The following is a 24,627-nucleotide window of genomic DNA, read 5'->3' on the forward strand; positions in this document are numbered from 1 at the left end:
AACAGATATAAAAATTGGATTAAACAACAGAAAGCAGAAATGATTCTGAAAGGCGCCCAGCTTATGCTGCGGTCAATAGCTTCTAAAAGCTCTGCCTTAGTATGGGGCCTAATTAAAACTACTTATGGAAATAAACAATCCATAAAACAAATAAATGTAGTACCGGAGGAAATATGGATCCAGTACTATAGTTCCTTATATGCAGAAACCCATATTCCGAAGGAACAACCAGATTATAATTCTAAGGGAAATGAACAATTGATATTTGATAACTGTGACATCATAATGTATATCAAGAAACTAAGCAAATCAAGAGCCCCTAGCCCGGATGGGCTTTCTAAAATTATGTTAAGAAAGAATCCGGAGGCATGGGCTGCCATATTGAGAGCCGTATTCAATCAAGTCATTGACAGCAACAGAATTCCATCTTCTTGGCAAAAGTCAATAATAGACTCCATTTATAAAAAGGGGGACAGATTGGACCCTAATAACTATAGGCCTATTGCGTTACTAGATGCTCCAGGGAAAATCTTTGCACGACTAGTCCTAAGAGATTTTAATAAGTGGTCCTGGGAAGTAGGACTGAATGATCCTTTTCAGACAGGTTTCACGGTGGGTTTAGGTACCTCTGTGAACCTACAAGTGTTGAATGCTATAAAGCAACACGGGTTACAGGCTAATCAAGCGGTATATATGGCTTTTATCGATTTTGAAACCGCATTTAATTCTGTATCAAGAAAATTACTATTTAATAAACTGGCCAAAGATCTTTGTCCAGCGTATTTACACCATTGGATTGTACAATTCCACAGTAAAACTTCAATACGAGTACGTCTAACAATGGACGGAACTCTATTGAATGCGATAGATACTCATAAAGGTTTGAAACAGGGATGCCTGTTGGCTTCAACTCTTTTTAACTATTTTATAGCTGATTTTGTGCGGGAGTTCCGAGGGGTAACTTCGGATGCACCTCGTCTTGGGCAACACGCGGTCCCCTGGATGTTTTATGCGGATGATCTGGTTTCACTTGCTAAAACACCCAGGGATCTGCAGAACTTACTAGACCAACTGGGAAAGTATGTGGAAAGAAATGGCTTGGTCATAAATGTATCCAAGACAAAGACATTGAAGAATGTTCCCAACAAAAAAGCTAGAGCATCTCGTTTCTCTTGGTCCCTTATGCTCCAACCACTGGAGAACGTAACCCAAAATAAATATTTGCAAATGAATGTGAATTCGCATAGGGCTGATATACCATACTTAGAAGAACTTAAAAAGAAAATCAGTACTGCTCTTTCCCAAACCTCCATCATAAATCAAAAATATTGTACCTTTTCTTTAAAACCTGTCATTATGTTCTACTGTCAAAAGGTAGTTCCTACTGTCCTCTATGGTGCTGAGGCCAGGTATTGGAGAAACGAGATGGTCTGGTTGAGATTGGAGGGCCAATATTGAAAGAATGCTCTGCATGTACCAAAGGCTATGCGTCTGTTGAGATACGAATTGGGTTTATCATCATTATATTGTATGTACATGTGGAGACTATGCAGTTTCTTTCGTAAATGTATTATGACACAACAGAAAAATACCTTATTTTGTATTCTATCTATATATATATATATATATATATATATATATATATATATATATATAAAAGAACAAGTGAGCACAAAGCTATAAGTATTTGGCGTAAACAAGTAGAGTGTTTTCTGTTGAAGGCTGAAGTTTCTGAAGAACTGCTAATAACAAATCCCAACAAAGCCAAAGAAATAATTATAATTTGGGACTGGATTAACACGTATGAGGTATGCCAAAAGACTAAGCATGCTTTGTCTCATAGTATAGTTGCAAAGAAGATTAGGACCCCAGAAAACTATTTGTTAAAATTCCCTGGTGCTAGGGCCAGAAATTATTTCCTAAGATTCAGGATTAACTTGTGGAATACAAGAAGTAATTTAGCAAAATGTAATATTGTTACTAAAGATGAGAATTTCGGTTGTTTCTGTAATGATCCTAAAATTCCATTCATATAGTTGTGGAATGTCCCATGCTACTCTGCAAAAGAACTGAGCAATTCAAAAAATACTTTGAAACATGCATCTCCTTGACAACTGAACAACTCGGGTTGCGAATCCACAACACTCAAATAACTACTATAAGATTAGCAATTGTTAACTATCTAAGAACACTAAAAATAAAGGAGGGTTGTAATGAGAAATTACAATGATGCAAGCAAGAACGTTTAATGTAGGTAAAATTAATTTGGACGAATTAACTAGATTTTATATCGCGAAACAAAAAAAATATTTTTTATGAGGTGAGATAAATATATGAATAGTTGACTCATATTTTAATGTGGTATATTTTCGTAATATGAAATTATTGTATTTGTAATGATGTGATATATAATTGTTTAGTTTCATTGTGTAGAATATTGTGGTTTAAACAACTGAGTTTAAACAAGGAAGAGAGAAAAGCAAGAGAGAAAGAAATCAGAAGCTAGAACAGGCAGGTTGCAAGGCAAGGAGCCCAGAGGAACAGGGCAGAAGGCAGAGGAGTGTGGCAGGACTGCCAGGCAAGGAAGCCCAGAGGAGCAGGGTGGGAGGCAGCGGAGTGCGGCTGTGTCGCCAGGCGGGAAGCCCAGAGGAACAGGGCAGAAGCCAGCGGAGTGTGGCAGAGCCGTCAGGCGGGAGCCCAGAGGAGCAGGGCAGAAGGCAGCGGAGTGCGGCAGAGCCGTCAGGCGGGAGCCCAGAGGAGCAGGGCAGAAGGCAGTGGAGTGCGGCAGAGCCGTCAGGCGGGAGTCCAGAGGAGCAGGGCAGAAGGCAGTGACAGACTCGAGAGGGAGCTGCAAGCATCATTAGAAACAGGATTAAAAGGCCAAAAGAGGATTTCCAGGAAAGGTCAAAAACTGGTAACAGGAGCACAAGAACAAACTCCCAGTGGAAGCAGTTGACTCACAACTGTTTCTGTTCAAAGCAAGCTTATAAAGACACTCCCAACCAGCAGGGTGGAGCTGATTACAGACTCTGGCAGCTGTGTTCAATTAATCCCAACCCTGGCTTCAGTAGTCTTAGCAGTGGCTTCTAATTAAGGGCTCTCCAGCTCTCTGCAGCCTAGCCTGCATTAGCTTGGAACAGGTGAATGCAATCAGGTCCTCTGCAGCTCTTAGTAGCTTGCTGCAAACAAATGTATTTAGTATTCCTCCTCCAGCCCTCTGCCTTTTGGACTGCAGACATGTCCCAGAATGCCTCTGCTGGTTTAACCCAAAAGCAGGATTGGAACACGCAATTAGATTGGTCCAAAACTGCAGCGGTAAAACAAGTAAATAAATGCAGAGACAGTATGCAGGTTTTAACTTTGCAAGTGAGTCTCTGAATGTGTGCATGTAGCGGTGCTGGGTGGCATATGAGCAGGAACGTGACAGACTGTCTTTTCAACACCTGAAGGAATTTTCCAACTCACACTCCTACCATTTGGTCTCCAGGGAACAAGGACGCCACCCCTTGCATCCTGAGATGGTTTTTGGTCCTCCATCCACAGCCAATATCAGTAGAGAACAGTGTTGGTTTGAAACAATAAAACACAGATTTTCTTTCCAACTACCTCCTGGTAGCAAGTTGCCCCCAGGTGGAAGGGGATTTATGAGAAAGGGTGGAATTGTGAGACGGGGTAGAGACTGGCCTCTGTCAAGGAGGTTGGCGAACCCGCTCATCCTGTGGAGCCTTGAGGCTGTTTCATTACCTTCTGTACAGATGCAGACATCTCCCTGTAGACCGCATCTTCTGTTCCAAGTCCATGCCCTGCCATTCATTTATTATAAACCAATTGTAGTTCCTCTAAACCCTCTTCCAAGGTTTGGAAGTAGTAGCTGAACTGTTTCATATGATGGTGGTGCCTCTAATGTGCCCTTGAGAGGTTTGTCCTCTAATGAAACTGTTGTTCATATTGCGGGTGGACCAAGTCACGCGTATGCGTCATTTTAAGCGCAGCACCCAGGGGTGTCTTGTCAAGCATAGTTTTCTGTTTAATGATCTCTGAACCGCTGCTTGGATCATGTACATGTATTTTTTCACTTTTTGCATTGTGCTGTCCTGCCCGTAAGATGGGACTCTGCGTTTCTTTGGTTTGGTTACGTGATTTGGGAAGGACTTCAGAAACTGACCACGCTTTCGCCAATGTTGGTGACAAAGTAAGGTGTATTTATTACAGTAGAGTTGAAGTTGACTACACACAAAAGGCTTGCTTGTGCTGTATAACTTTCAAGAGACAACCTTCCTACTCTCTGTTCGACTCTGGGGCTGCCAGCATGCCGTAAGGCCTATGGTTAACCTGCTGCAGTCTGTTATTAAGGTTACCTTGCCATTTTCGTCCCTTTTTCATGTTTCATGCCACTAAGCTCTTGGTCTCTTCTCTCATTTTCTCTCGACTTTTCTACTGCTCTGTTCTACTCTTTGGCCTCCCTCGCTCTCGTCTAGCGCCACTCAAATCAATTTATCATTCCTCTATCCGCTCGCTTTGCTTATTATCTTATAGTGACTCTATCGCCTCTTCTCTTGACTCCCTTGGATGGCTTTCCTTTCACTCTCAGTTGAAAGTCAATTTCCTTTGTCTAGTATTCAAATCTTTACGTAGCCTTGCTGCTGATTATCTTGCCTCTCTTCTTTCATTTTACTCTCAATCTCGTCCTCTCCGCTCTGCTGGACTCTTCCTAGTTACTGTTCCACGTGTCCCATTTTTACAATCTCGTTTTCGATCTTTTCAGCTGTTGGCCCTTCTCCACTGGAACCTTGATATGGCATTTATAACGCGCCTTTACACAAGTGTTTCAAGCCGCAACGAGGCAAGGGAGGGGGAACAGATGGAGGACAGACAATGATCCTACTAGGCCAGGTGTCATTCAAACCGCGCAAGTGCATGGGAAGGGGAGGGGGGAAAGTGAAGGGGTGGAGGGAGAGGGGGCAGTGCAGTACATGGGATAATAAAATAAATAACAATAGAAAGGTAAGGCCAACAGGTGGCAAGTGCAAGAGTAAAGGGTAAGTGCAGGCATCCGGTGTCAAGTGCTGGTAGTGGGACTGTAGGGATACAGAACACAGTCCCCAAGTGTGGGGGTGGCGGGGGAGGTGACCTGGGCCTGGGATCAGAGGGTGGCCAGGTAACAGTTTCAGTATCAGCCAGGAAATCAGCAGGGGAACGGAGGAGAAAAAGCAGCGGCAAAGAGAAAGGTTTTGAGGTGCTTCCGGAAACGGAGATGGTTCTCAAGTTTCAGGTGGGCAGGGAGGCTGTTCCAGAGGGAGGCTCCAACCGAACAAAGTGATCTACCACCAACTCGTTGCTTGGAGAAGAGACTGACCCTGAGGGATTTGGAGGCGGATGAGCGTAAGAGGTGATGGATCCATCTGATCCATCACCTCTTATCCTCTGTTTCGCTTTTCTCAGAAATGTTACCTACTACACTCTGCTGTCTGATTCCTATTGGCTAATTGTGAACACAATTGATTTTAATGTACTGTTGATGTTCTCTTTGTGAAGCGTTTTGGTAAAAAGCGCTATATACATATCAAGAAAATACAAATACAAATTGTGTCCCTTGCTGTCAAGCATGTAACTTTTTGTTTTTGTTTTCTGTTCACGTTCTGCAGATCCGGACAATCCAATCCAACGTTTTTATTACAGAAAGGATCGAAGCAGTATGTTCTCCGAAAAAAGCCTCCTGGCCTGCTCCTACCAGGCGCACATCAGGTACAGAAACCTCTGTTATGAATCACTTCCTTATTGCATTTCCTACCATGAACACTACCATCTGGTACCCACTGGAAATACCTGGTTAACTGTTAGGATGGGCCAGGAAGGAGCCACGAGACCCAGGTACAAAAGGGCAGGCTTTGTTCTTGAAGCTGCCTGATCGGCCGTAGCAGATATGTTGAAGCACATGACACAAGGGACATCCACTGGCACACCCTAAACCCCAACTGTCAAACGGCGAACTCTTAGCAACTCGCTCACACTGCATTCCACACTGAGAACTCTTGTTCGAAATTGAGGGGGATCTGGGAGCTATTTCACTCCTGGGTAGGGCATAAAAGAGCCTGGTTAGCTCGACACCAACAGCTACCAGGTGCTACTTTTGTCTCCCAAGGCCATCTGATGCCGAACAAACACGCCTATGTGAATTTAACTGTGTGCAACATTCAAAATCTTTTGCACGACATTTAAACCATAAGGAGTCATAAATAATGGACAAAATTATATCTGTGCATAGTATGTGGAAGTTCGATTTGCCGAACGCTATGCACGAGCTCCTCATTCCCCTGTGGTGGCTCCTGGTCACTGGTTCATGATGGATACCCAGGGGCTGCTTTTAGCCCCTGCTTATCAAATCTTAATGTCGATCCCTGTTACGTCTTACGTCATGCTCGAGATTAAGATTGGATAAGCAGGTGCTTCAAGCAGAAGCCAGTCACCAGGAGCTACCAATGAGGAAATAGGGGCTAGTACACAACGGTACACAAATCCTATTCCACATGAAATGCAAACATATAATTGCATCTATTAGTTATGCCCTCTTATGCTTTCGATGTGTCCTAATTTTATATTATTTGATTCCCCACATAGTTGAGTTGGTTTGGCATCAGTTGTCCTGTGGAGGCAAAAGTAGCTCCCTAGTACTGTTGGTTTAAAGCTAACCAGGTTCTTCTATGCTATAGGCAGGGGCTAAGTAGCTCCCAGCTCACCTCAATTTCGAACCCTGCATGCAGGCAAGGAGGACCTCAGCAGACAGAAAGCACATCACATTAAGCCATGCATGATCATTGGTTCAAGCATTGCAGGAGCAGCTTTGTGAAATGAAAGTCAAAATGGCTATGACGAGAGACCCAATTATTTTTAGTAGTTAACACCCATGGCCCCCTCAGCCCTTCAAAGAAGCCATTTGTCTCCTGAGTGGTTAAAAGTGCAACGCGGGAGAGAGGGGACACCTTACTTCCACTCTTAATGTGTTAGCGGACTTTACCGAGGGAAGAGGAAAAGCTGGAAAAGGCTGCACAAGCATGGACCCCTCGGCGATGGAGCCTTACAAGCTTGTTCGAGAATGGGGCTGTGGGCACGTGATGAGGTCCATCTTGTCGGGTGGTCGGGATGGGAATGGAGTTGGTGTCATGATTGAGTTGCACGTGTGATGTTAATTGGCACTATACCGGATTTCTGCGGCGTTTCAGGCTGCACTTGACATATGATGGCGACAGACGGACACATAAGGCAGCAGCTTTCAAGTTTATCATTATTTGTGTTCATTCTAGAGCATGACATACACCCGAGAATTTCTTGGTACTAGGCTGAAGGAGATGACGAGAAAAGGAAGGAAACTAGACTGTTATGTTAGGGTAGAGGATTGCCAGGTTTTAGCTGCACAATGGGAGGAAGCAGTCCAGATACGGAGCAAATGGAATGTGACGGCGAGACCCAGAAACTGGGATTATGAATGGAAAGGGATGATCTGTCCAGTTATTGCTTGCAGAACCTTGGGGGATCCCATAAGTAGGGTTAAGCAAAATCGTTAAGCTCAGGAAGGTATGTAGAATTTATCCTGAAGAAAATTCGGGGGAGGGTAGGGTGGGAGTGCTTCAGTTATACAAAGCCCCTTGAGCTAAGACACCAAAAGTAAAGTATAGGCTTAATATGCATGAAATGATCACTGTCTGAGAGAATACTGGCCGTAGAATTTTGAACACTTACCCAAAAGGACAAAAATGATAATGGTGACAATTGTAGATCAGTTTCAGGGTACAAGAAGGGAAGTACCTTAGGTTGGATTTTCAAGTGGTAGCAACCAAACTTGACAGCCTTAATCTGAGGTGCCAGGTGTGGCGAGACAGCCCCTCCCCAAAGCAGAAGAAGAATGAAGTCTCTCTTCTTTTTTGGTCCTTACATGACTGAGCCTGAAAACCTCAAGACCATCACAACTGCTGCAGAATACATATTCGAGGAGAGCGTCTTCACGTGAAAGCTGAAGAACCTGGGACGGGAGGGGTAGGTCACTCTTGAGAAGGTTTCTTTGTCGGGAATACAGAACTGGAAGCCTGGTGTCAGATGCTGAGAAGGGCTGTGTTGCAGAGGAAGCACCGCGTAAGGAGTGAGACGCACACACGCAACAGCTGTGTGGTCAACTGATGAGTCCAGCCTGGGCCGTCTCTTTTATTAACTATGTGACATGGCACGCACCACCACTGGTGTCGTGCTGACGTCACCACATCCCTTCTTAACCATAAAACAACAAACCAACGTAAACATTAGCGTTCTGAAGGATATTGGTTACAAACTGTTAATGCCACCCACATAGTCTTGTAATCTTTCCGGCATCGTCTTTCTCCAGGCGGACTCTTCTGCTGATTGTACGCATCTTGTGTCTCGGGCCCTGGCTGCCTGACCGTGTCAGGACTTCCTCTTCTTTCCTCGGCACTGTGCCAGTGTCTTCCGGGTATGTAATAACACCTCCATGCGGGCTAATCCTCTGCAACCAGTTACAGAATTCCCAGGGACGTCTGTTGTCCTGTTTCCTTTGTGGGTGTGGGGCTGGCTGTGGTTTTTCCTTCTTGTACCTTGAGGACTTCTGGGGTGATGAGCACCTGTGGTTCCTCTATCTGAGGCCCTTTATTGCGTCCTCCATGTGAGTGGCTCTTGATGTGGCGAGCTCTTGTTCTCTCCCTAACTCCAAAATTCTCATAAGCAGCCATCCTGGTTCCTTGAAAATCTGTTACTGCAGCTGGGGTGAAGTAGTTGTTAACTATTGCCTTGTGGAAGTGTCTTCAAAAGCTTGTGCACTTCACTTCCTGTGTAGAACAGACAGTGCCCCGCGCAGAAAAATAACTATTTGACGCCCTCACCCACCTCTCGCTGCGCCCCATGGTAATTGGGGCGCAGGGGGGTTGTAGGCGCCAAATGTTTCTTTTTGGTGGTGGGAGAAGGCTGCGGGCGCATTTAACAACAATAGGGTGCTGCAGCACCCTATTAAGATGATTATCTCCCCACTCCCGCGCCAGAGCAGGGAGATAATCACTGGAATAGGGCGCTGATGCAAGCATCAGGGCCCTATTCTAATGAAAACTGGCTTGCTCCCGCGTTGTAGCAGGAAGGTAATTATCTCAATAGGGTGCCAGCACCCTATTGTCAAATGTGCCCACTCCGTCGAGCGCATTTAATTTCAAAAGGACACTTCTCCCACCATGCCAGCTTGGGGTATCCCTTGAAAGGCTCCCCTTAGCTGGCGCCGCGGGGGGCTATGGCACCCCGGGTGGTCGCCCGGCCCGCCCTGCCCTAAGGCTGGCCCTGAGTACAGGAACATTAACCCTTTTCGTGCGTACTCCTTCACCCCTGGAACATCAAAATACATTTTGAGACGTTCCACCCATAGTGTCCATTTGGGCCGACCTTGTATGTCAAATTCAAGAACTGGGCTACTTTGGAATTCTGGGTTGTGGGACGGATGTTCTACCCTTGGGGGCAGCTATGTGACTGCGTGATGCTCATTCCTGGGGCCGTGGACGACGACACAATGTCCTCCTCCTCCTCCTCCTCCTCTTCTTCATTCATGTCAAAGGGTTGTGCCTGTACATTGTGGTTTACCTCCTGGGTGTGCAGATGTCCTGGATGTACAGTCGTCAGGGGTGTGGTACCCTCCCTCTAATGCTCAAACTTGTGTGTACGTTGAGCACCACCGGGTGGGAGTGCTCTTGTCCTGATGTTGAGGGCTTGGTGTATCTGACCTTGGTGAGTAACGGACAGGCCAGACCACACGAGTACTCTCCTTGGGGAGAGCTGCGACCAGTGGCCTCACCTGGTAGTATGAGGCGGAGAGACCGAGAGACGTTTATCCTCTCTGTACACTTCCGGGAATAGCTATGCTCAGTGGCTGTGCAGCGCATGAGCCCATGTAGCCACGGGCTACGAACTTAAGTGCTCCCTGCAGTATCCCTTGACCCGTAGGCAGCCCCCTGACATGTTTCGGCTCCGCTGTCGGCAACCAGTAGGTAGCCCGGGCGGCGGTCTGCTCCTTGGTTGCTTCACCTCCTCATTGTCAATTGTTGCAGGTGCCACCGCGGGCGATGTGCCGTGTAAGGACTGAGTTACACATGCATGATGGCTCCATGGTCAACTGATGAGTCCATGTCTGGGCCATCCCTTTTATTATATCTGTGTGGCGGAACACACCACCACTGGTGTCATGCTCACGTCACCAAGGCTGCTGAAAATAAGTGTCTGGAATGGAAGCAGGCTGACAAGACTATGCAGACATTGCAGGGCATATCTAAAATATGACCACGCAAATAAATGGCGAGCAAGTGAGTCTGGCATAGACTCGTGGAACCCAAGCAGTGCAAACACCATGAGCCTTGGTATGGGAAAACAAATGGAGAACTGAGAGCGAGATAAAAGAAAGATATGGAGAGCTGCGAATGAATGAACGCAGAGGGAGAGAATAACCGACAGGCTTAAGTAGAGTTGTGAAACAGGTGAAAGACCCAGCAAAATAAGAAGGTTCCAGTGGAGACTGTGGCTATTGGTCAGCCTACTGGACGTCCTGCAATACAAGGTAACGCAGACCGATTACAAAAATGAGGGGGAGCAAGCTGACACGTTTTGGGGAACTTAGTCCACATTCCCATTAAACCTTGAAAGAGAGCCAATTGACAGACTTGAATATACATTACGACCTGGGAACTGATGGACGGATTTATGGTGGAAAATGCAGTTAACTCTCAATCAAGAGATTGAAAGAGAACAAAGTGAAATGCGTAATTATAGGTTATGGGCTGGGAATTGAGGGACAATTCTCCAGGCAAAATCTCTTAAACATTAAGAGTAAGAATAAAGTGTGATAATACAAATTGGTGCGTGTTGAAAATCGAAAGTGGTGGATTTTGAAAACTGAACGCCTATCAAGCTCAAAATACATTAGTGTTGACTGTACCATGATGAAGAACACAGTGTGTTAATGCAAATTGATTAATGTTGGGAAACGGCTGTATCAATTCAATGCGACATTGGTGAATTTAGGTGCAACCAAGAACGGAGAGTGGTTATCCAAATTGTTACATGTTTTGGGAAATAGTCTGTACAATGCCGACTTTGTTTTGAATCTAAATCTAACCAAGGACAGATACGACCTTCCAAACTGATGTAAGTTGGGAAATGAAGTCTTAGTAATCCCAGGAGACCTGGAAATTGAGCAAAGGGCGATAACTCCAACGGGTGCATGTTCGAGGACAACGTCTTGTACTTGGTTCAACAACGTCTCTTGGGAGCTCTGAGATGAAGAGGCCCGTGTAATAAAGAGTGAGACTGTGAAAGAGTAACTCTTAACCGATGAATAATCTGCATTGCACAAACATCCAAAGGAGACTGCTGTGGAAGGCTGGAGCCCATTGGATGCCAGGGGCAATGCGTTTGTCTTGGAAGCAAGACAACTCTGTGTAGCACAGGTTCGAATCCCGATACTGCAGCTTAGAAACCACTCGCTAGTATTAAGCAAGTTATAAATGAACATTATAATTAATAAAAAATAAATAAAGGAAATTAAAATAAACTCCATGTTGTACTTCATACATGATCAGTGGATGCAACATGTGTTGCAAAGGTTATTTTCGCAGGAGTAAGGAGAAGCTAACTAGTGACTATACATATGGACTATATGCACTTGCATTATGATGGGAACAGCTGGAATGTGAAGCCTTGCAATACTTAGGGTGATTGTACCAGGCATGTGAGACATTCATTGCCATTGGATGAAATCCACAGGACATGTCAGGCTTCAACTTACATTTGGTGACTATACCCGACATATGAGGCATTAGATGGGAATTTCTGAGAAAGGTGTGGCTGCTCTTTGCATATGTTGGCAGCACTTGCGCCCATGTGAGACTGCACCTGCCACATGATGCACAAGGGATATGAGACATTACGTGGCATTAGATGGAATGTCTCAAGAGTTGGAGGCTGCACATATGTTGGCAGCACCTGTGAAGCTGTAACCCCCACGCAGAGTCTCTATTAGTACATTTTAGTCACAATTAACATGAAAAAAGAGGTGGTGCAGAGGGGATCCAGTCCCAACCATCAGGCAGCCAAGCAAGCCTAGCCACTGTTCTAGTTGATCTACTGGCGGGGAAGTGGGAGGTCAGTGATTTCAGAAAGGAATGGGAAACTGTAGTATGCAGGTTCAGGTCATTCGGATGCAGGTACAGGCTCACAGTTGCAGAGGACAAGTTAAACAAGGGATCATCCCCCGTTGATCCACCACCTTTGGGAAACTGGCACCAACTGAAAAACATGGATCACTAAACCCAGCATCTCTTCAAGCATTCTGCATTTCATCACAGTACACGCCACAGACATCCATCATCATTTCATGCAGGGCATGACACCCCTCTCTTCAACAACCTGCCAAACAGGACACCACTGAAGGCATAAGAGACTAAATGGATGACAACTAAAACTAAATACAAGAAGACGACGGAACAGAGGAAACAGAACGGTGGGCGAGCAACATACAAGATGGGGAACCTCCTCAGAAATTAAACAGCTACATGATAGGCAAGCAGATACAGAAAATGGGATTGGGAACTAGGTTAGGATATCTTGCGTCAAGGAAAGCAGAGACCAGCATTGTCAAGCCAACACGTTTCATTTCTATGTAGGCATCGGGTAGGCATTTGAAAAGCCACTGCCATAATGGTGCTGCCAGGCCATAAATGTGTTTGTGTCTGGACATATGATATGAGTGCCTGCAAATGCCTATCTAACACCTATACACAAGCAATTGGCTTGGCCAATGCTGGTTTTTAACAAGCCTTCAGTGCAAGGAACACAAAGCACATATTTTGCTAATAAATCAAGTGGTTGAAGGCAAACAGAAGACTGTTTGGAAATAGCATGATGAAGCCCTAAGAAGCACAACCTTTGATATTACTGCTTGATGGGGCTAGCTCAAAGAGATCCTATAAGGGTGTTCTTTGGGCATGGAGGGGACAGTTGGTGGGTGCAAAGCACCCTAGAGATGAGCATGGCATGGGCCATCAAAAGTTAAGTAAATAGCTAAACAACATTGACCAGTTGTGTCCCTCCTCACATCCAGTCTCCCTTCTATTAGTACTCCAATTGAACAGTTTTGACTTGTTAGTGTCCACCTAATACCCAAAGTAAAAAAGTCGTACCCATAGAAAGGTTATATGTAAAAAGTGTTTGTGACTGCATCACATCTCCCAAAAGACCCAATAATAAATGTACTATGTTCCTCGAACTTTATTTTATTTATATACAGGAGGAACATTGTTCTTTGGATCACAAACAAAAGTACAATAGATAAGAAATCAGATTTGATGGGAAGCGGTGAGCTTCTTACAATGCTGTGAGCTTGAGGGACATTCTGACCTGGTTGTGGAGGGGAGCAAATGGAACAGCCACCCGGGACAATACATAAGTGGACATGCATAGATTAAGGACAGCAAAGATTGGACATGTTTAAGTGCAGGTAGGTGGTATAGCCTGCTGTCTTCAGGATGTAGCCATGATGGGTGAATTGCTAGAGTGGAGGCAGAGGAAGTGAGGGACAGAGGCAGAGTAGAGGCGAGGGAAAACGTTAGCTAGCAGGCAGATGAGAGGTAGGTTAATTCGGTATCTCTGAGGCAAGGAGGTAGGTGGTTTTTAACAAATCCATGTGGACTGTTTCTCAGATGTCTGAGGAAAGAGAATTACATGCAAGGGGAGCAAGAAGAGAGAAGGAGCGGAAGCGAGAGGAAACAGACGGCGAGGAGCCACAAGGGTAGTCGAGGAGGCAGAGCAGAGATTACAAGAAGCCTTTTAGAGTTGGATAGATGAGGACAGATACAGTGATGCCTTACCATGGATGGATTTGTGAACCAGGAGAAGAAATTTAAATCTGGCCATGTTTTGCATCGTCAGCTATCCAGCCTGATGACGGTACAAGGAAGTAGATGTGAAGTGAGAGAGTTCAAGGAGAGCCCTGGTAGGGAAGTTAATGATCTTGTCAAGCAGACAAAAAGCATAGTTGGGGAGTCGAAAGAGGATTTTGGCACAGTAAAGTTTAGAGAAGACAAGAGTGTTTAAGGGATGCTTGGCAGTATTGAAAGGAAGACGGTACCTGATTTTCCTAATATTTAGGAGGTTTAGGCGAACTGCTGTTTCAGTTTTGGAGATGAAAGTAGAGAAGGTGTGAAAAGAGTCATAGATGATGCTGAGGTTTTTAACTGAAGAAGAGTAGGGGAGTGTGTCCGGCGGGAAGTGGATAGGCGGAGGAAGAGATGAGAGAGAGATTTTGGCAGGGAAGAAGAGAACCTCTGTTTTGGTAGAATTTAACATCAGAGAGTGCAAATTCATCCAATATTTAATGGCGGAGACAGAGTTGGACAGAGATCATACGTGACTTCAGGAACAGATTTGGGTGTCTTCCACGGAGAGCTGGTATGAGAACCCAAAGGAGAAGATTGGTTCCCAAAGAGCAGAGGTGTAGAGTGTGAAGAGGAGCAGATCCAAGACAGACCCGGATGGAACACCAACAGTTAGAAGAGTGAGTTGAGAGGTGTTGTTGTTCCAGGAGACGGAGTACTAGTGAGGTGCCAGGTAGGATTGAATCCAGGCACGGTCTTGATCTCGTATTCCGAGAACAGAGTATTAAGGAGATCCGGGTGATCGACAGTGTCAACGGCAGCAGACTGGTGAAGGAGAATTAGGAAAGCGGATAGATGAAGTGCTTAGAGGCAATAAAGTTGGACACATTCATGAGAGCAATTTCCGTGGTGTGACTGGAGCATAACCTACTTGTAGGGGCTATCGAAGTTTGTGGATGTCTAAGAAATTGATAGACGGTTGAGCACAACCCTTTATAGAAGTGCGGAAGGAGAGAAACACAGCAAAAGTTAGCCGCTAGGTCCAGGTCCGCCCATTGCTTTTTTAAGAGCGGTATGAATGTGACTGTTTTGAAAACCAAGGGAAAGCAAGCGGAGACGAAGGACGGGTTGAGAGTTGAATGAGGTCAGAGGCCACTAAAGGGGCAATAGACTTGACTAGCTGAGGAGCAAGAGGGTCTGATGGGGCACAAGAGGGGTTACACCACCAGTTCTATAAGAGAATTGAGGGACTGTACAAAAAGGGGTATTCCCTCAAACAAAATCAGAAAAAAACTACTAACCTGTATATCTAACAATTCTCAGAAGACGTGTCACGGAGGTGTTAGACAAAGGTTTGGTAGCTTTTTCTGCACAAGAGGGGTTGGCCTTCATCAGTAGAAGGTTGGGTCACCTTCCTCTCCGGCATTTGACCCCTCAGAGGTCAAAAGAAAGGATTTAATTAGCATACCTTGTTTCTAGCAACCAGAATTAAGGAAAAGTTGCAGCAATTTCTTTATTCATACTTAGTTTGAGATTGAATGTTTTTTGTTCTTATGCTACCTACATCCGTGATACAGGAGTACATGCACTGTTAATGCATGAACTAATGATTACTCTACACATTAATTTGTAACCTGTATACACATTGAAGAGAGAGTTTCTATTTGTATGGTAACATCTATGTATGTCAATGTACTAATGTTTGTATCGAGTAAAAAAATGACAAAATAATCAGTTTAAAAACAATTTACCAGCCTGACTAATACAAGGTTTGTAACTTGACCCAGAAAACTGTCAGCGTATATGCATGTTCGTAACAGCAGATGAAAAGCACCTTGTTCAGGAGGTGAATGGGCTAACTAACGCAAGCCCCCAACAGAGAAATGGCTACTAAACCCCTAAAAACGTGCATGAATTAATGTGAGTTACCAAATGTATGTGAAAGTATGCCCCCAATGTTTCATAGTTTACTTAGCCCAAAGTCCTCCCACTTCTAGGGATGTCCCTCTAGTTACCCCTTCATCAGTAGAGGTAGCACTTCATTAGTATTAGTGTGGCTATAGTGGGAGATAGAGACAGAGCATGATGGTAGAGTAGGCAGAGTGTAAAATGTAAGAGGAGGGAGTGTGAGGAAGGTCAGGAATGAGTCTCTAATTTTGGAAATGTTCACAGTGAAGTATTCAGCGAGGTCCTTAAACTGTGAGAGTGGAGTTCATGGTCCTAGGAGTGAGCTTTGAAGTCCCTGTTGCAGACAAGGATGGTTGGAGTGAGAATCGAGAAGGGTAAGGTATAATTCCCTTTTCCCTCTTCCCTCTATCAAGAGTGGACTTTAGAGAGTTCAGGCAGAGAGGTAGAGTATCAGGTCCCCATGCAAGTGGGTACGCCTCCATTTGCTCAGCAGCTGAGTCTTGTCTGTGTGGAGAGAGTATATGAATGGGCTGACCCATGGCTGAGGATGCTGAGACTTGGCGGTGAAAGTAAGCAGTTGGAATGTGAGATGAGAATGAGTCATATAGTAGGGGTTGGAAGCTGGAGAAGGCAGTGTTGGTGGAAGAGGCATCGGGTGTGAAGGAGGAGAGTGAGATCTGTAGGTCAGAGAGAAAAGGGAGAATGGCATCAGGTTTACATTTCCTTTAAGTAATCGGTGAAGCAAGTGGTGAGGAAATGTCAGAGGGTGGAAATGAGATGATAGTGGAAACAATTTAAGTGTTGTGAGTAACCAAAGGGTGTCTCACCTACTAGTCCCCAGGGATCTCTCTCAGGTGGCCAGGGCACGGCCATCGCATTTAGATCCAGACCCTGGGGGTGGACCAGTGCGGGAGGATCACCTGGGATAGGGGTCTTCGGGGACTGGGGATGAGGTGACCAATGGTAAGATGCAGTATTCCCCCCCCCCTTTCCTGTACCCGTGTCCCATTCTATTTCTTAGGATTCTCCGATGTCCCAACCCACCCCTCCCCCTTTTTACACACACACTGGGCCGAGGAAGAAGGCGACTGAGAGTAAAGAAGCTTACTCTTACATATCGCATTGGACATGTCCCACTAATCGGGTCCGGCAAAGTCAGGCCCTTGAGTTTAAGTGCATGAATCTGATACCAATTAGCTCTCCTCACACGGATAAAAGGCGGAACATAGAGACACAGTCTGAGCCGGGTGGAACACGAGCAGGAGCAGAACATCCGGGGTGAAGAACAATTGACTGACGGACGAGAGCAAACGGTAGAGAAGCCCGGGAATTCCCTGCAGGAGGTCATTGACTCCAAAAGGCTGCGAAAGATACGTGGACAAGGCCAAATCCCAAACATGAAGGTTGCATTGTGTTTCAAGGACGCCAGCGACCCTCCCGGGTGAATGGCATAGCTGGGGAAGCGAGGGCAAACCTGTGGTATTAACCTTGACTTGTGAAAAAACTGCAAAGACAATAAAGAAATGCACACATCTGGAATAGTTGGCAAGCAACATGAAATACTGGTGTGTGTTAAGGAAAGATTGAAGTGCCAACAATATATCATACACATTGAAGGCTGCACGAGTGTGGATAAGACGCAAAGAAAGGCAGACCTGTGAATGAACTTTGAAATAGCAATAGCTGTGAAACCAGCAATACTGAATAACAGAGTGGTCCGGCGAAAGGAAATTGCCCACTCGAAAGACTCAGTGAAAGGTGAAATGTTTGTAGTGATAAAGTGAATGAACTGTGAAAGCAAAGTGATCAAAATTAATCCTAACAGAAGGGGAGAGTAAAAGGTGAACGTTGAACTTAGGGGCTTATGACCTCAAACTACCCAGACCAAGGGACACTGGGGCAAATAATGCAAGAGTGTGATTTTAAAGGGAAAGTCTAAGTGGTCCTGCGGAGGTCTATAGTAAAAGGCTGCGCACATTCGAAAGTCTTCTACATCAAGGAAAAGTTCCGGGCCCGACTGAGGGAGGCCGGAAGTGTAATAAGTTGGGAGAAGGGAACCCATAAAGGATGTGAACTAAGTTTGGGTAAGGGAACCCCTGCAAGTGGTTTGCTTTGAAATGTCCAAGCCCGACTGAGGGAGACCAACGTGAACTTTTTTTGTTAAACTGTGTTTTTGAAGCTAGAAAGTGAGACTTTAATGTGGAAGTCCTCGATCCACATTTTGAACTGCCTTTGTGTTCAGAATCTGAGCTAGATCGTGTCATCCTGCCCACGGCGACCGCCTTACTCTGCTGTCTAACGTGGGGCAGGAGAGCTGACTCAGCCACATTTATCCTTTTATATTTGATCACAGACTTTCCTTTGCATACATATTCTCCATTACACACTTTTTTTGTACAAGAGATGGGGCAGACATTATGTTTTGTTAGTATAGGCCATGTTTGATTTGACATACTCAACTAGGACGGTTTAATTTATTATTTGATGGTCGAGACTGCTCCTATCCTAGCTAGAGGGCAAAGTAGGAGTTTATCCAACCCCACTGAAAACTTCAATAAAGATTTTACAAATTGTACCTTTTGTGTCAGTGTCATACTTGTGTTACCATGCCTCCCTTACAGTGTTCAGATATGGATGGTGTGACAGCAGTATTAGTGGCTGAGAGGCGGAGATGAATAAGAGACCCAAAGAGTTACCCCCTGTGGGGGTAGGTATTTTATGGATAGAGTGGAGAGCGTGGTCACTGTGAGGGTGCAGTAATGATGGATCGAGACACATGTTACATTTTGTATTGCTACAGACATTTATTAAAGTAAAAATTGAGTTGGGGGGAAAGGCCCTATTAGCCCTAACGCTAAGAGCCGTTTCCCTGCCTCAACATAAGTCTTAAAGGGTTCTGTCAGGATGGCAAAATAAAGAGAAGTCCACCTTCGTGTCATACCCTAACTCTCGCCCTCACACTAATAACTAAATATAAGGTGCAACAGGGTTATCTGCTCAATTGGTGTAAATATAACCGAAGTTCCACAGGGATCAAGAGAATGTTGCCCTTCTCTTGAATTCTCATAGTATTTCACAAGTTCCAAGAGGAAGTGCCCACTTTCCCCTAGTCCCACTTCCTTAAGATGGTAAGAAAGTATCAACCTTCTTTCAGCTTTTTGTCACAATGTTCACAATCCCAGGGGTCATCTCCCTTCCCCAGATTCCTCTTCTTTTATGGGTGTGAATCCCAGACTCGCAGAGAAAATACAATTCTCCTTCTAGGTATGCTTGGTATACCCTCCTGCCAATTACTACTTAACTCACAGCCCACCTGGTTCACCTTTCTCACAGGCACTATGACTATGAAGATGAGTAACCATTGTATCTTCTCCACACTGCACTTCCTTCTGGGTAGGCTTGCTTTACTCTCCTGCCAAGCCCTACCATATTTGATCAGGGATGTAACGGCTGCTTCACTATAGTTTTCAGGGTCCCAGACCCTTGCTTTGCAGTATGCTCCACCCTTCTTTCCTCACCACCAGCTCTTCTTATTTGCAGGATCCCACACCCTCGGTTCTGCAGGATCCCACACCCTCGGTTCAGGGTTTTCTCCCTCCTTTTCTATGGACCACCACCACCTCATCTTCCCAGACCCTTGGTTCGGAGTATTCTTCCCCTTCTCTATCTCCACCACTTTCTTGCAGTTTCAGAGTCCCAGACTCTAGGCTTTGGGGTTTTCTGCCCCCTCCTCTGTTTGCGTCCACTTCCTTGTGTTCCCAGCGTCTTCTAGCCCTCCCACATACCTGTGACTTCAGTGCGTGAGGGCGTCTGCCTTTCCCTAACTTCCTCCTTCAACCGCGGGACTTGTGCTGCTTACAGCGGCTCGGCTGGGTCTGAGCCCGGTGTGCACCACCAGCTTTCCTTGCGCGTTTTGCGCCACTTAAAACACCTCAATCGCCTGTCTTTCGTCGCCAGCCAACCTACCATCCCATCTGGTACTTCGGGACAGACTCTGGAGCTCTTGACATCTTCACAGGAGCAGCAAACACTGTCCTCTTCTTCACGGCTCCTCCAGGGAGGACTGGTGCCTGCTTTAAGTCCTTCTTCACTGTTAATTCATTTGTCGGGCTCGGTCAGATTACATAAACTGGACTGCTTTCTGTGGGGTGCTCTTCCCCCACTTCGTGCATCTTATTTGTCGCAGTACTGTTCTTCAGGATGTTAAGACCGTTCTTCTTTGTAATAAAAGTAGAACAAACCTCTACCTTGTTTGCACACATAGAAGTACTGAGGACTTTACTACTTTGGAGAGGGTAAGAGGGTGAAGGAGTTGGGCTAGTGGTATGGATATACTGCTTTCCTCCTAGGGTTTCATCTCTCATCCCATGAGGGTGTGCCCTCCCCATGTGATCCTCCTGCGATGCACCACTCCTAGGGGAATTATTGGACTGTGGCTGCACCGGCCTGGCTACATGAGAAGGGTTCTCCCCCATCAAAGACGGGACGACATCCAATGATTTGTCACATCACGAAGAAAAGACTGAAGTTCAGATTTCTGACATGTGGTTTTCGCATGGTAATTAATCCAGGAAAATCGTGGATCCTGAAGCTGCGCCCAGGAGGGAGAAAAAACAAAATGAGTAAGTCAGGCTGGCTGCTGAACGGTAAAAAAAATTCAGGAAGTGGAGGCACTGACATACCTGGGAGTTTGCATAAACAATACCAAAAGTGAAAAACCAAGAATCGAAGGTTTAAAACAAAAAGCAAACAACTTAGCATCTCAAGGGAAAATCCTGATGAAAAGATACTGTAGATTTACCCTAACACCATTGGTAACTTTTTATAGGATGAAAGTCGTGCCCACCCTGACATATGGAGTTGAATCACCAAGACCCATATCGACACAAACATGGTCAACTCTAGAAGGCCAATTCTGGTGAAAAGTGCTACAACTTCCCAAATCTGTGCCAATAGAGTTGATAAGGAGAGAGTTGGCATTAACTTCGCTTAAAACCATAGTGATATGGAAAACGCTAACCTTCTATCGAAAATGCTTGGAAGAAAATGCAACCGGAGGTTTCAAAGTGCTGAACAAAGCAATAAAAGAAAAAACAGATGCAACACTAACAGAATGGCAAGAAGCATGGCGAGAGATTTTGGTGAACCTAAATGAATCAGAAGATGATCTGTGGATAAACCCAAACAAAACCAAGAAAAAACTGTACATGGCAGACTGGATAGAAACCCAGGAAACCATCGGCAAATGCAAAGGCTATGAAGATTTCTGGGCACAACCGAGAAAACTGAACCAGATTCCGAGCTATTTGACCTTATTCCTGAATTGGTACTTTCGAACTCTTTTCCTAAAATTTAGACTGAACATCTTGCGAACGGGAGAAATATTACAAAGGAGGAAAGTCATGAGCAGAGACGCAATATGTAGAGTTTGTGAGCTCAAAGGAGAAAAAGAAACCCTGAAACATCTCACACTCCATTGCATGGGACTACGAGAAGCTCGTGAGCAATGTTTGGGCAATTTACTTAGAAACTATGTCACAAGGAGCGCGGAAGACTGGTGGAACATCCTTATAGAAGGAGAAACAATGAAGATCAACTTAGCGCTTGTAAGAATGGTGATCTTAATACTTAAAAAAATGGAAGGACTTCGGAGTGACACAGACAACGGAACGAATAACAAAGACAGGTGGTAGACAAACAATGAAAACTTTGTCTACAACAGATTAAAGGTTTAAAATGAGGAAAACCATGTAAATCTGTGAAAAGAAAAAAAATAGACATGTGGTTTGAGAGGGACGGTTAAAGTCATCTAAAAGAATGAGGTGATGTTCAGCGGAAAAATAATCAAGCAGTTGTCCAAGGAGAACTCTGAACACACTGTCCAAAAAACCTGTTGTCCAGATTGCTGAACTAAGCAAAAAGCATTGAATGATCTTATATAAAAAATGTGGGCACCCACTCTAATGAGAAAGAGAACATGGCTAAAAAAACCTGTTCTGTGGGTTGGTTCCCTTAGAGACGTGATCCACAACTACGTTTTAGCTCACTGTACCTTTTACTGATGAGGCCTCCTTTCACGCTCCCCATCACACTTCTCACTCATTCTCACTTTCTTGCCTACTCCCACACTTAGTTTCCCTCACTCAGCCATGCTCAGCATACACGCGCACTCTCACACTCAAGTACCACTTTCTCTCTCTCCATCCAATGTCACCTTCAGTTCTCTCTCTGCCACGCTCGGTTCCACCGTCCTTTCACCGCCTGGTCAAGGGTCTGTCTCCTTGCCCCTTGACCTCACCTAAACAGCCCACACCCACTGTTATTCCTGTCCATTTCTATCAATCTCCTCCTCCGTTTCAATTGTCTCTTAGCTGTTACCACGGGTCAGCCCATTTCTTGCTCTCCCCCATGGGTCTGGCTACACCTTAAAACACACTTTAAGCGCCACCACTTTTTTAAACGCTGGTCTGCTGGTGTCTCACTATGGCAGCCTGCTACAGCAAAAGTCAATTTCAGAGTTCGTATTCCGTGGCAGATGATCATCCTGATTTCTGGTCCGCAGCGAGCACCTTCCGCTGGTTTGATATTCTCCGATGCACCCCTCGCCAGTGGGTTGCATGTTCTATCTTAAAATCACAAGGATTTCTGAGTTTGGTAGTCCTGAAACGGAAAAGACAAACGCACTGGCCAGCATATTGTGCATTCGGTATGGGATGAGCAGAATCACTTGCAACCAGTGGTTGCAATAAGTGGGGAACAGAGACTGGGGCCCTCCCAACTGCCTCCGCCACTGGGGCACGACTGACTCAGGGGACATCCTGGTAGTTCCATCATGCTTGCTTCAAGGGTCAGATCCTTGACCCTGTCTCATAGCCACAGAAGATGTGGGCCGTCGTGCCAACTGACGGTTTCATGTCATTTCGACGCCGGTTATTACTTCGAAGTAATTTACTTTTTATTATTATTTATTTTTCTTTCTGAATTGTGGGTTCAGCCCACACCCCTTTTTCCTCTACACTACTACTCCCACCCCTAGCCCCCCACCCTTTTGTTTATCCCTTTACCCACAACCCCTTAAGTTTTTTCAAAATAATTACATTGAAGTAAATGACTTCAAAGTAATCGCTGGCATTGTAACTGCGGATACTAACCTGCCTCCCTCCAGAACCAGCATTCATTGATGGGGAGTAGTTTACAGGACTATATCCTCCAGTGCAACCAATAAAGATTTTGCTCTGCAGAGAATAATGAGCATTAAGATCCATCTTTGTGCAATAAACATGTTCACGGATCAGATTTCAATCTTAGTCCATAATTACCAAGTTCAAGTCCCTCTCTAACTCTTCCTTGCCCTATGACATGGCACATCAATGGCAGATGGAAAAGGGGGGGCGCAGAGTGCAAGGACACTTTGGAGAGTACGAAGTGCATCGGAGTGTCCTGCAACACAAAAATATAATCCCACCTGCTATATTAATACTCTTTATTATTTGAGTAAACCAGATTCCACAATAAATTACTAAAATATTTTTACCAAAATATTTGTTTATTTGTAATACAAGTACAATATGTCCAAAACAGACAGAAATTGACAGAGATGAGTGAAGTGACCACCAACACAAAAATGCAATGTTTTGACTGTTCATAACATCATAACAAAATACTTTCATGTACATGCATACCTTAAACCAATCTTACAGCTGGCCCAAACACATCACCCAACTGCATAGAACCATGGTGTCACAGAAAGGAAGGACCCACGGTTTCAAACACAATCCAAATTACAATTATTGTACAGTAGAAATACATAGGTAAGCAGCCAATCATGAAAAAACACTGCAATTCACTGGCGGAATATGATTCTTGATATAGGGCAACCTATTGCCCAATAACTTGCAAATATGCCATTTTGACAGAGCAAAGCTGCCCCATTCTGGTTGCCAGTTAATGCTGGATCTTCTTTTATTGTAACCTGGTTGTAGAACGGCCTGCTCGAGTGTCGGCTGTGCGTGCTCGATCTATTCTGATGAGCCTAGCCTTTTTCAGGGCCAAAGTTACTGCTTGTGTGGTAGATGAACTACCTGTTAAAATTCAAGAGTGGTCATATCCAAGGGACAGTCCTTGTGGTGTCGGTAGTAGAGCAAATACTGTTGGGGGGGGGGGCTGGAAACAGTCAGGAAACCTCCTCTCGGACAAATCGTTAATGCCACGATGTACAAAGGGCGGAAGAGTATGTGATCCTCTATTCTAGATGGCCCACAGTACTGTCAAGACCTGGTGCTGGGAACCCCATAGTCCAGTTGTGCAAGAGCTACACATTTAGCATGTATAACCGCTTTAGCCGGAATCCTTCTGCTGTGGTCCAGAAAGGACCTGCTTTATTCAATGTGGAAGACCCGTGACTAAATCAGACTCTGCCCGGTCTGTGCAATCGGTGTTCGTGCTAGTGCTGGAGACAGTATCCCGGAGTGTCATGCATGCTGGTGTTTAACATGGAGAGAAGGGAGCCAAATAGTGATTGGAGGTGGTGAGATCGATGAATCTTCTCTGACTGGAGCTTCTATTTGAATCTCAGAAATCTAGTGTGCTTGACCCAACTTTCATATCCGTGCTTTCCGCCTAGACGTACTGTGGAGTGTATGGTGGTAAAACATGTTTTTCTGAGTTTCTTTAAAGGCACTATTCTCGCAACAGAAGATATTCATCATTGTATGTTCATTCCCTTTTTTGATTCTTGGAAATGGAGATGGACTTAGTCGCGAGCTTCTTGTTCATGGAAGCTAGACAGTCAATTGGAGGGGGACTGACTGAGTGT

At 45.0% G+C, this 24,627-nt stretch overlaps 1 protein-coding gene across 1 annotated transcript in view; it reads left to right on the forward strand.

Annotated features, from left to right (window-relative positions):
• The window catches only part of ACAD11 (acyl-CoA dehydrogenase family member 11), a 728,164-nt gene that overhangs the window by 123,472 nt on the left and 580,065 nt on the right, over window positions 1-24,627 (forward strand). The window contains exon 2 of the mRNA XM_069648691.1: window positions 5,646-5,745. Coding sequence (XP_069504792.1) covers window positions 5,646-5,745 — 100 coding nt within the window. The remainder of the gene's footprint in view (window positions 1-5,645; window positions 5,746-24,627) is intronic.

The sequence above is a fragment of the Ambystoma mexicanum genome, chromosome 2q (genome assembly GCF_040938575.1).
Source record: "Ambystoma mexicanum isolate Mex_15411 chromosome 2q, UKY_AmexF1_1, whole genome shotgun sequence".
NCBI lineage: Eukaryota > Metazoa > Chordata > Amphibia > Caudata > Ambystomatidae > Ambystoma > Ambystoma mexicanum.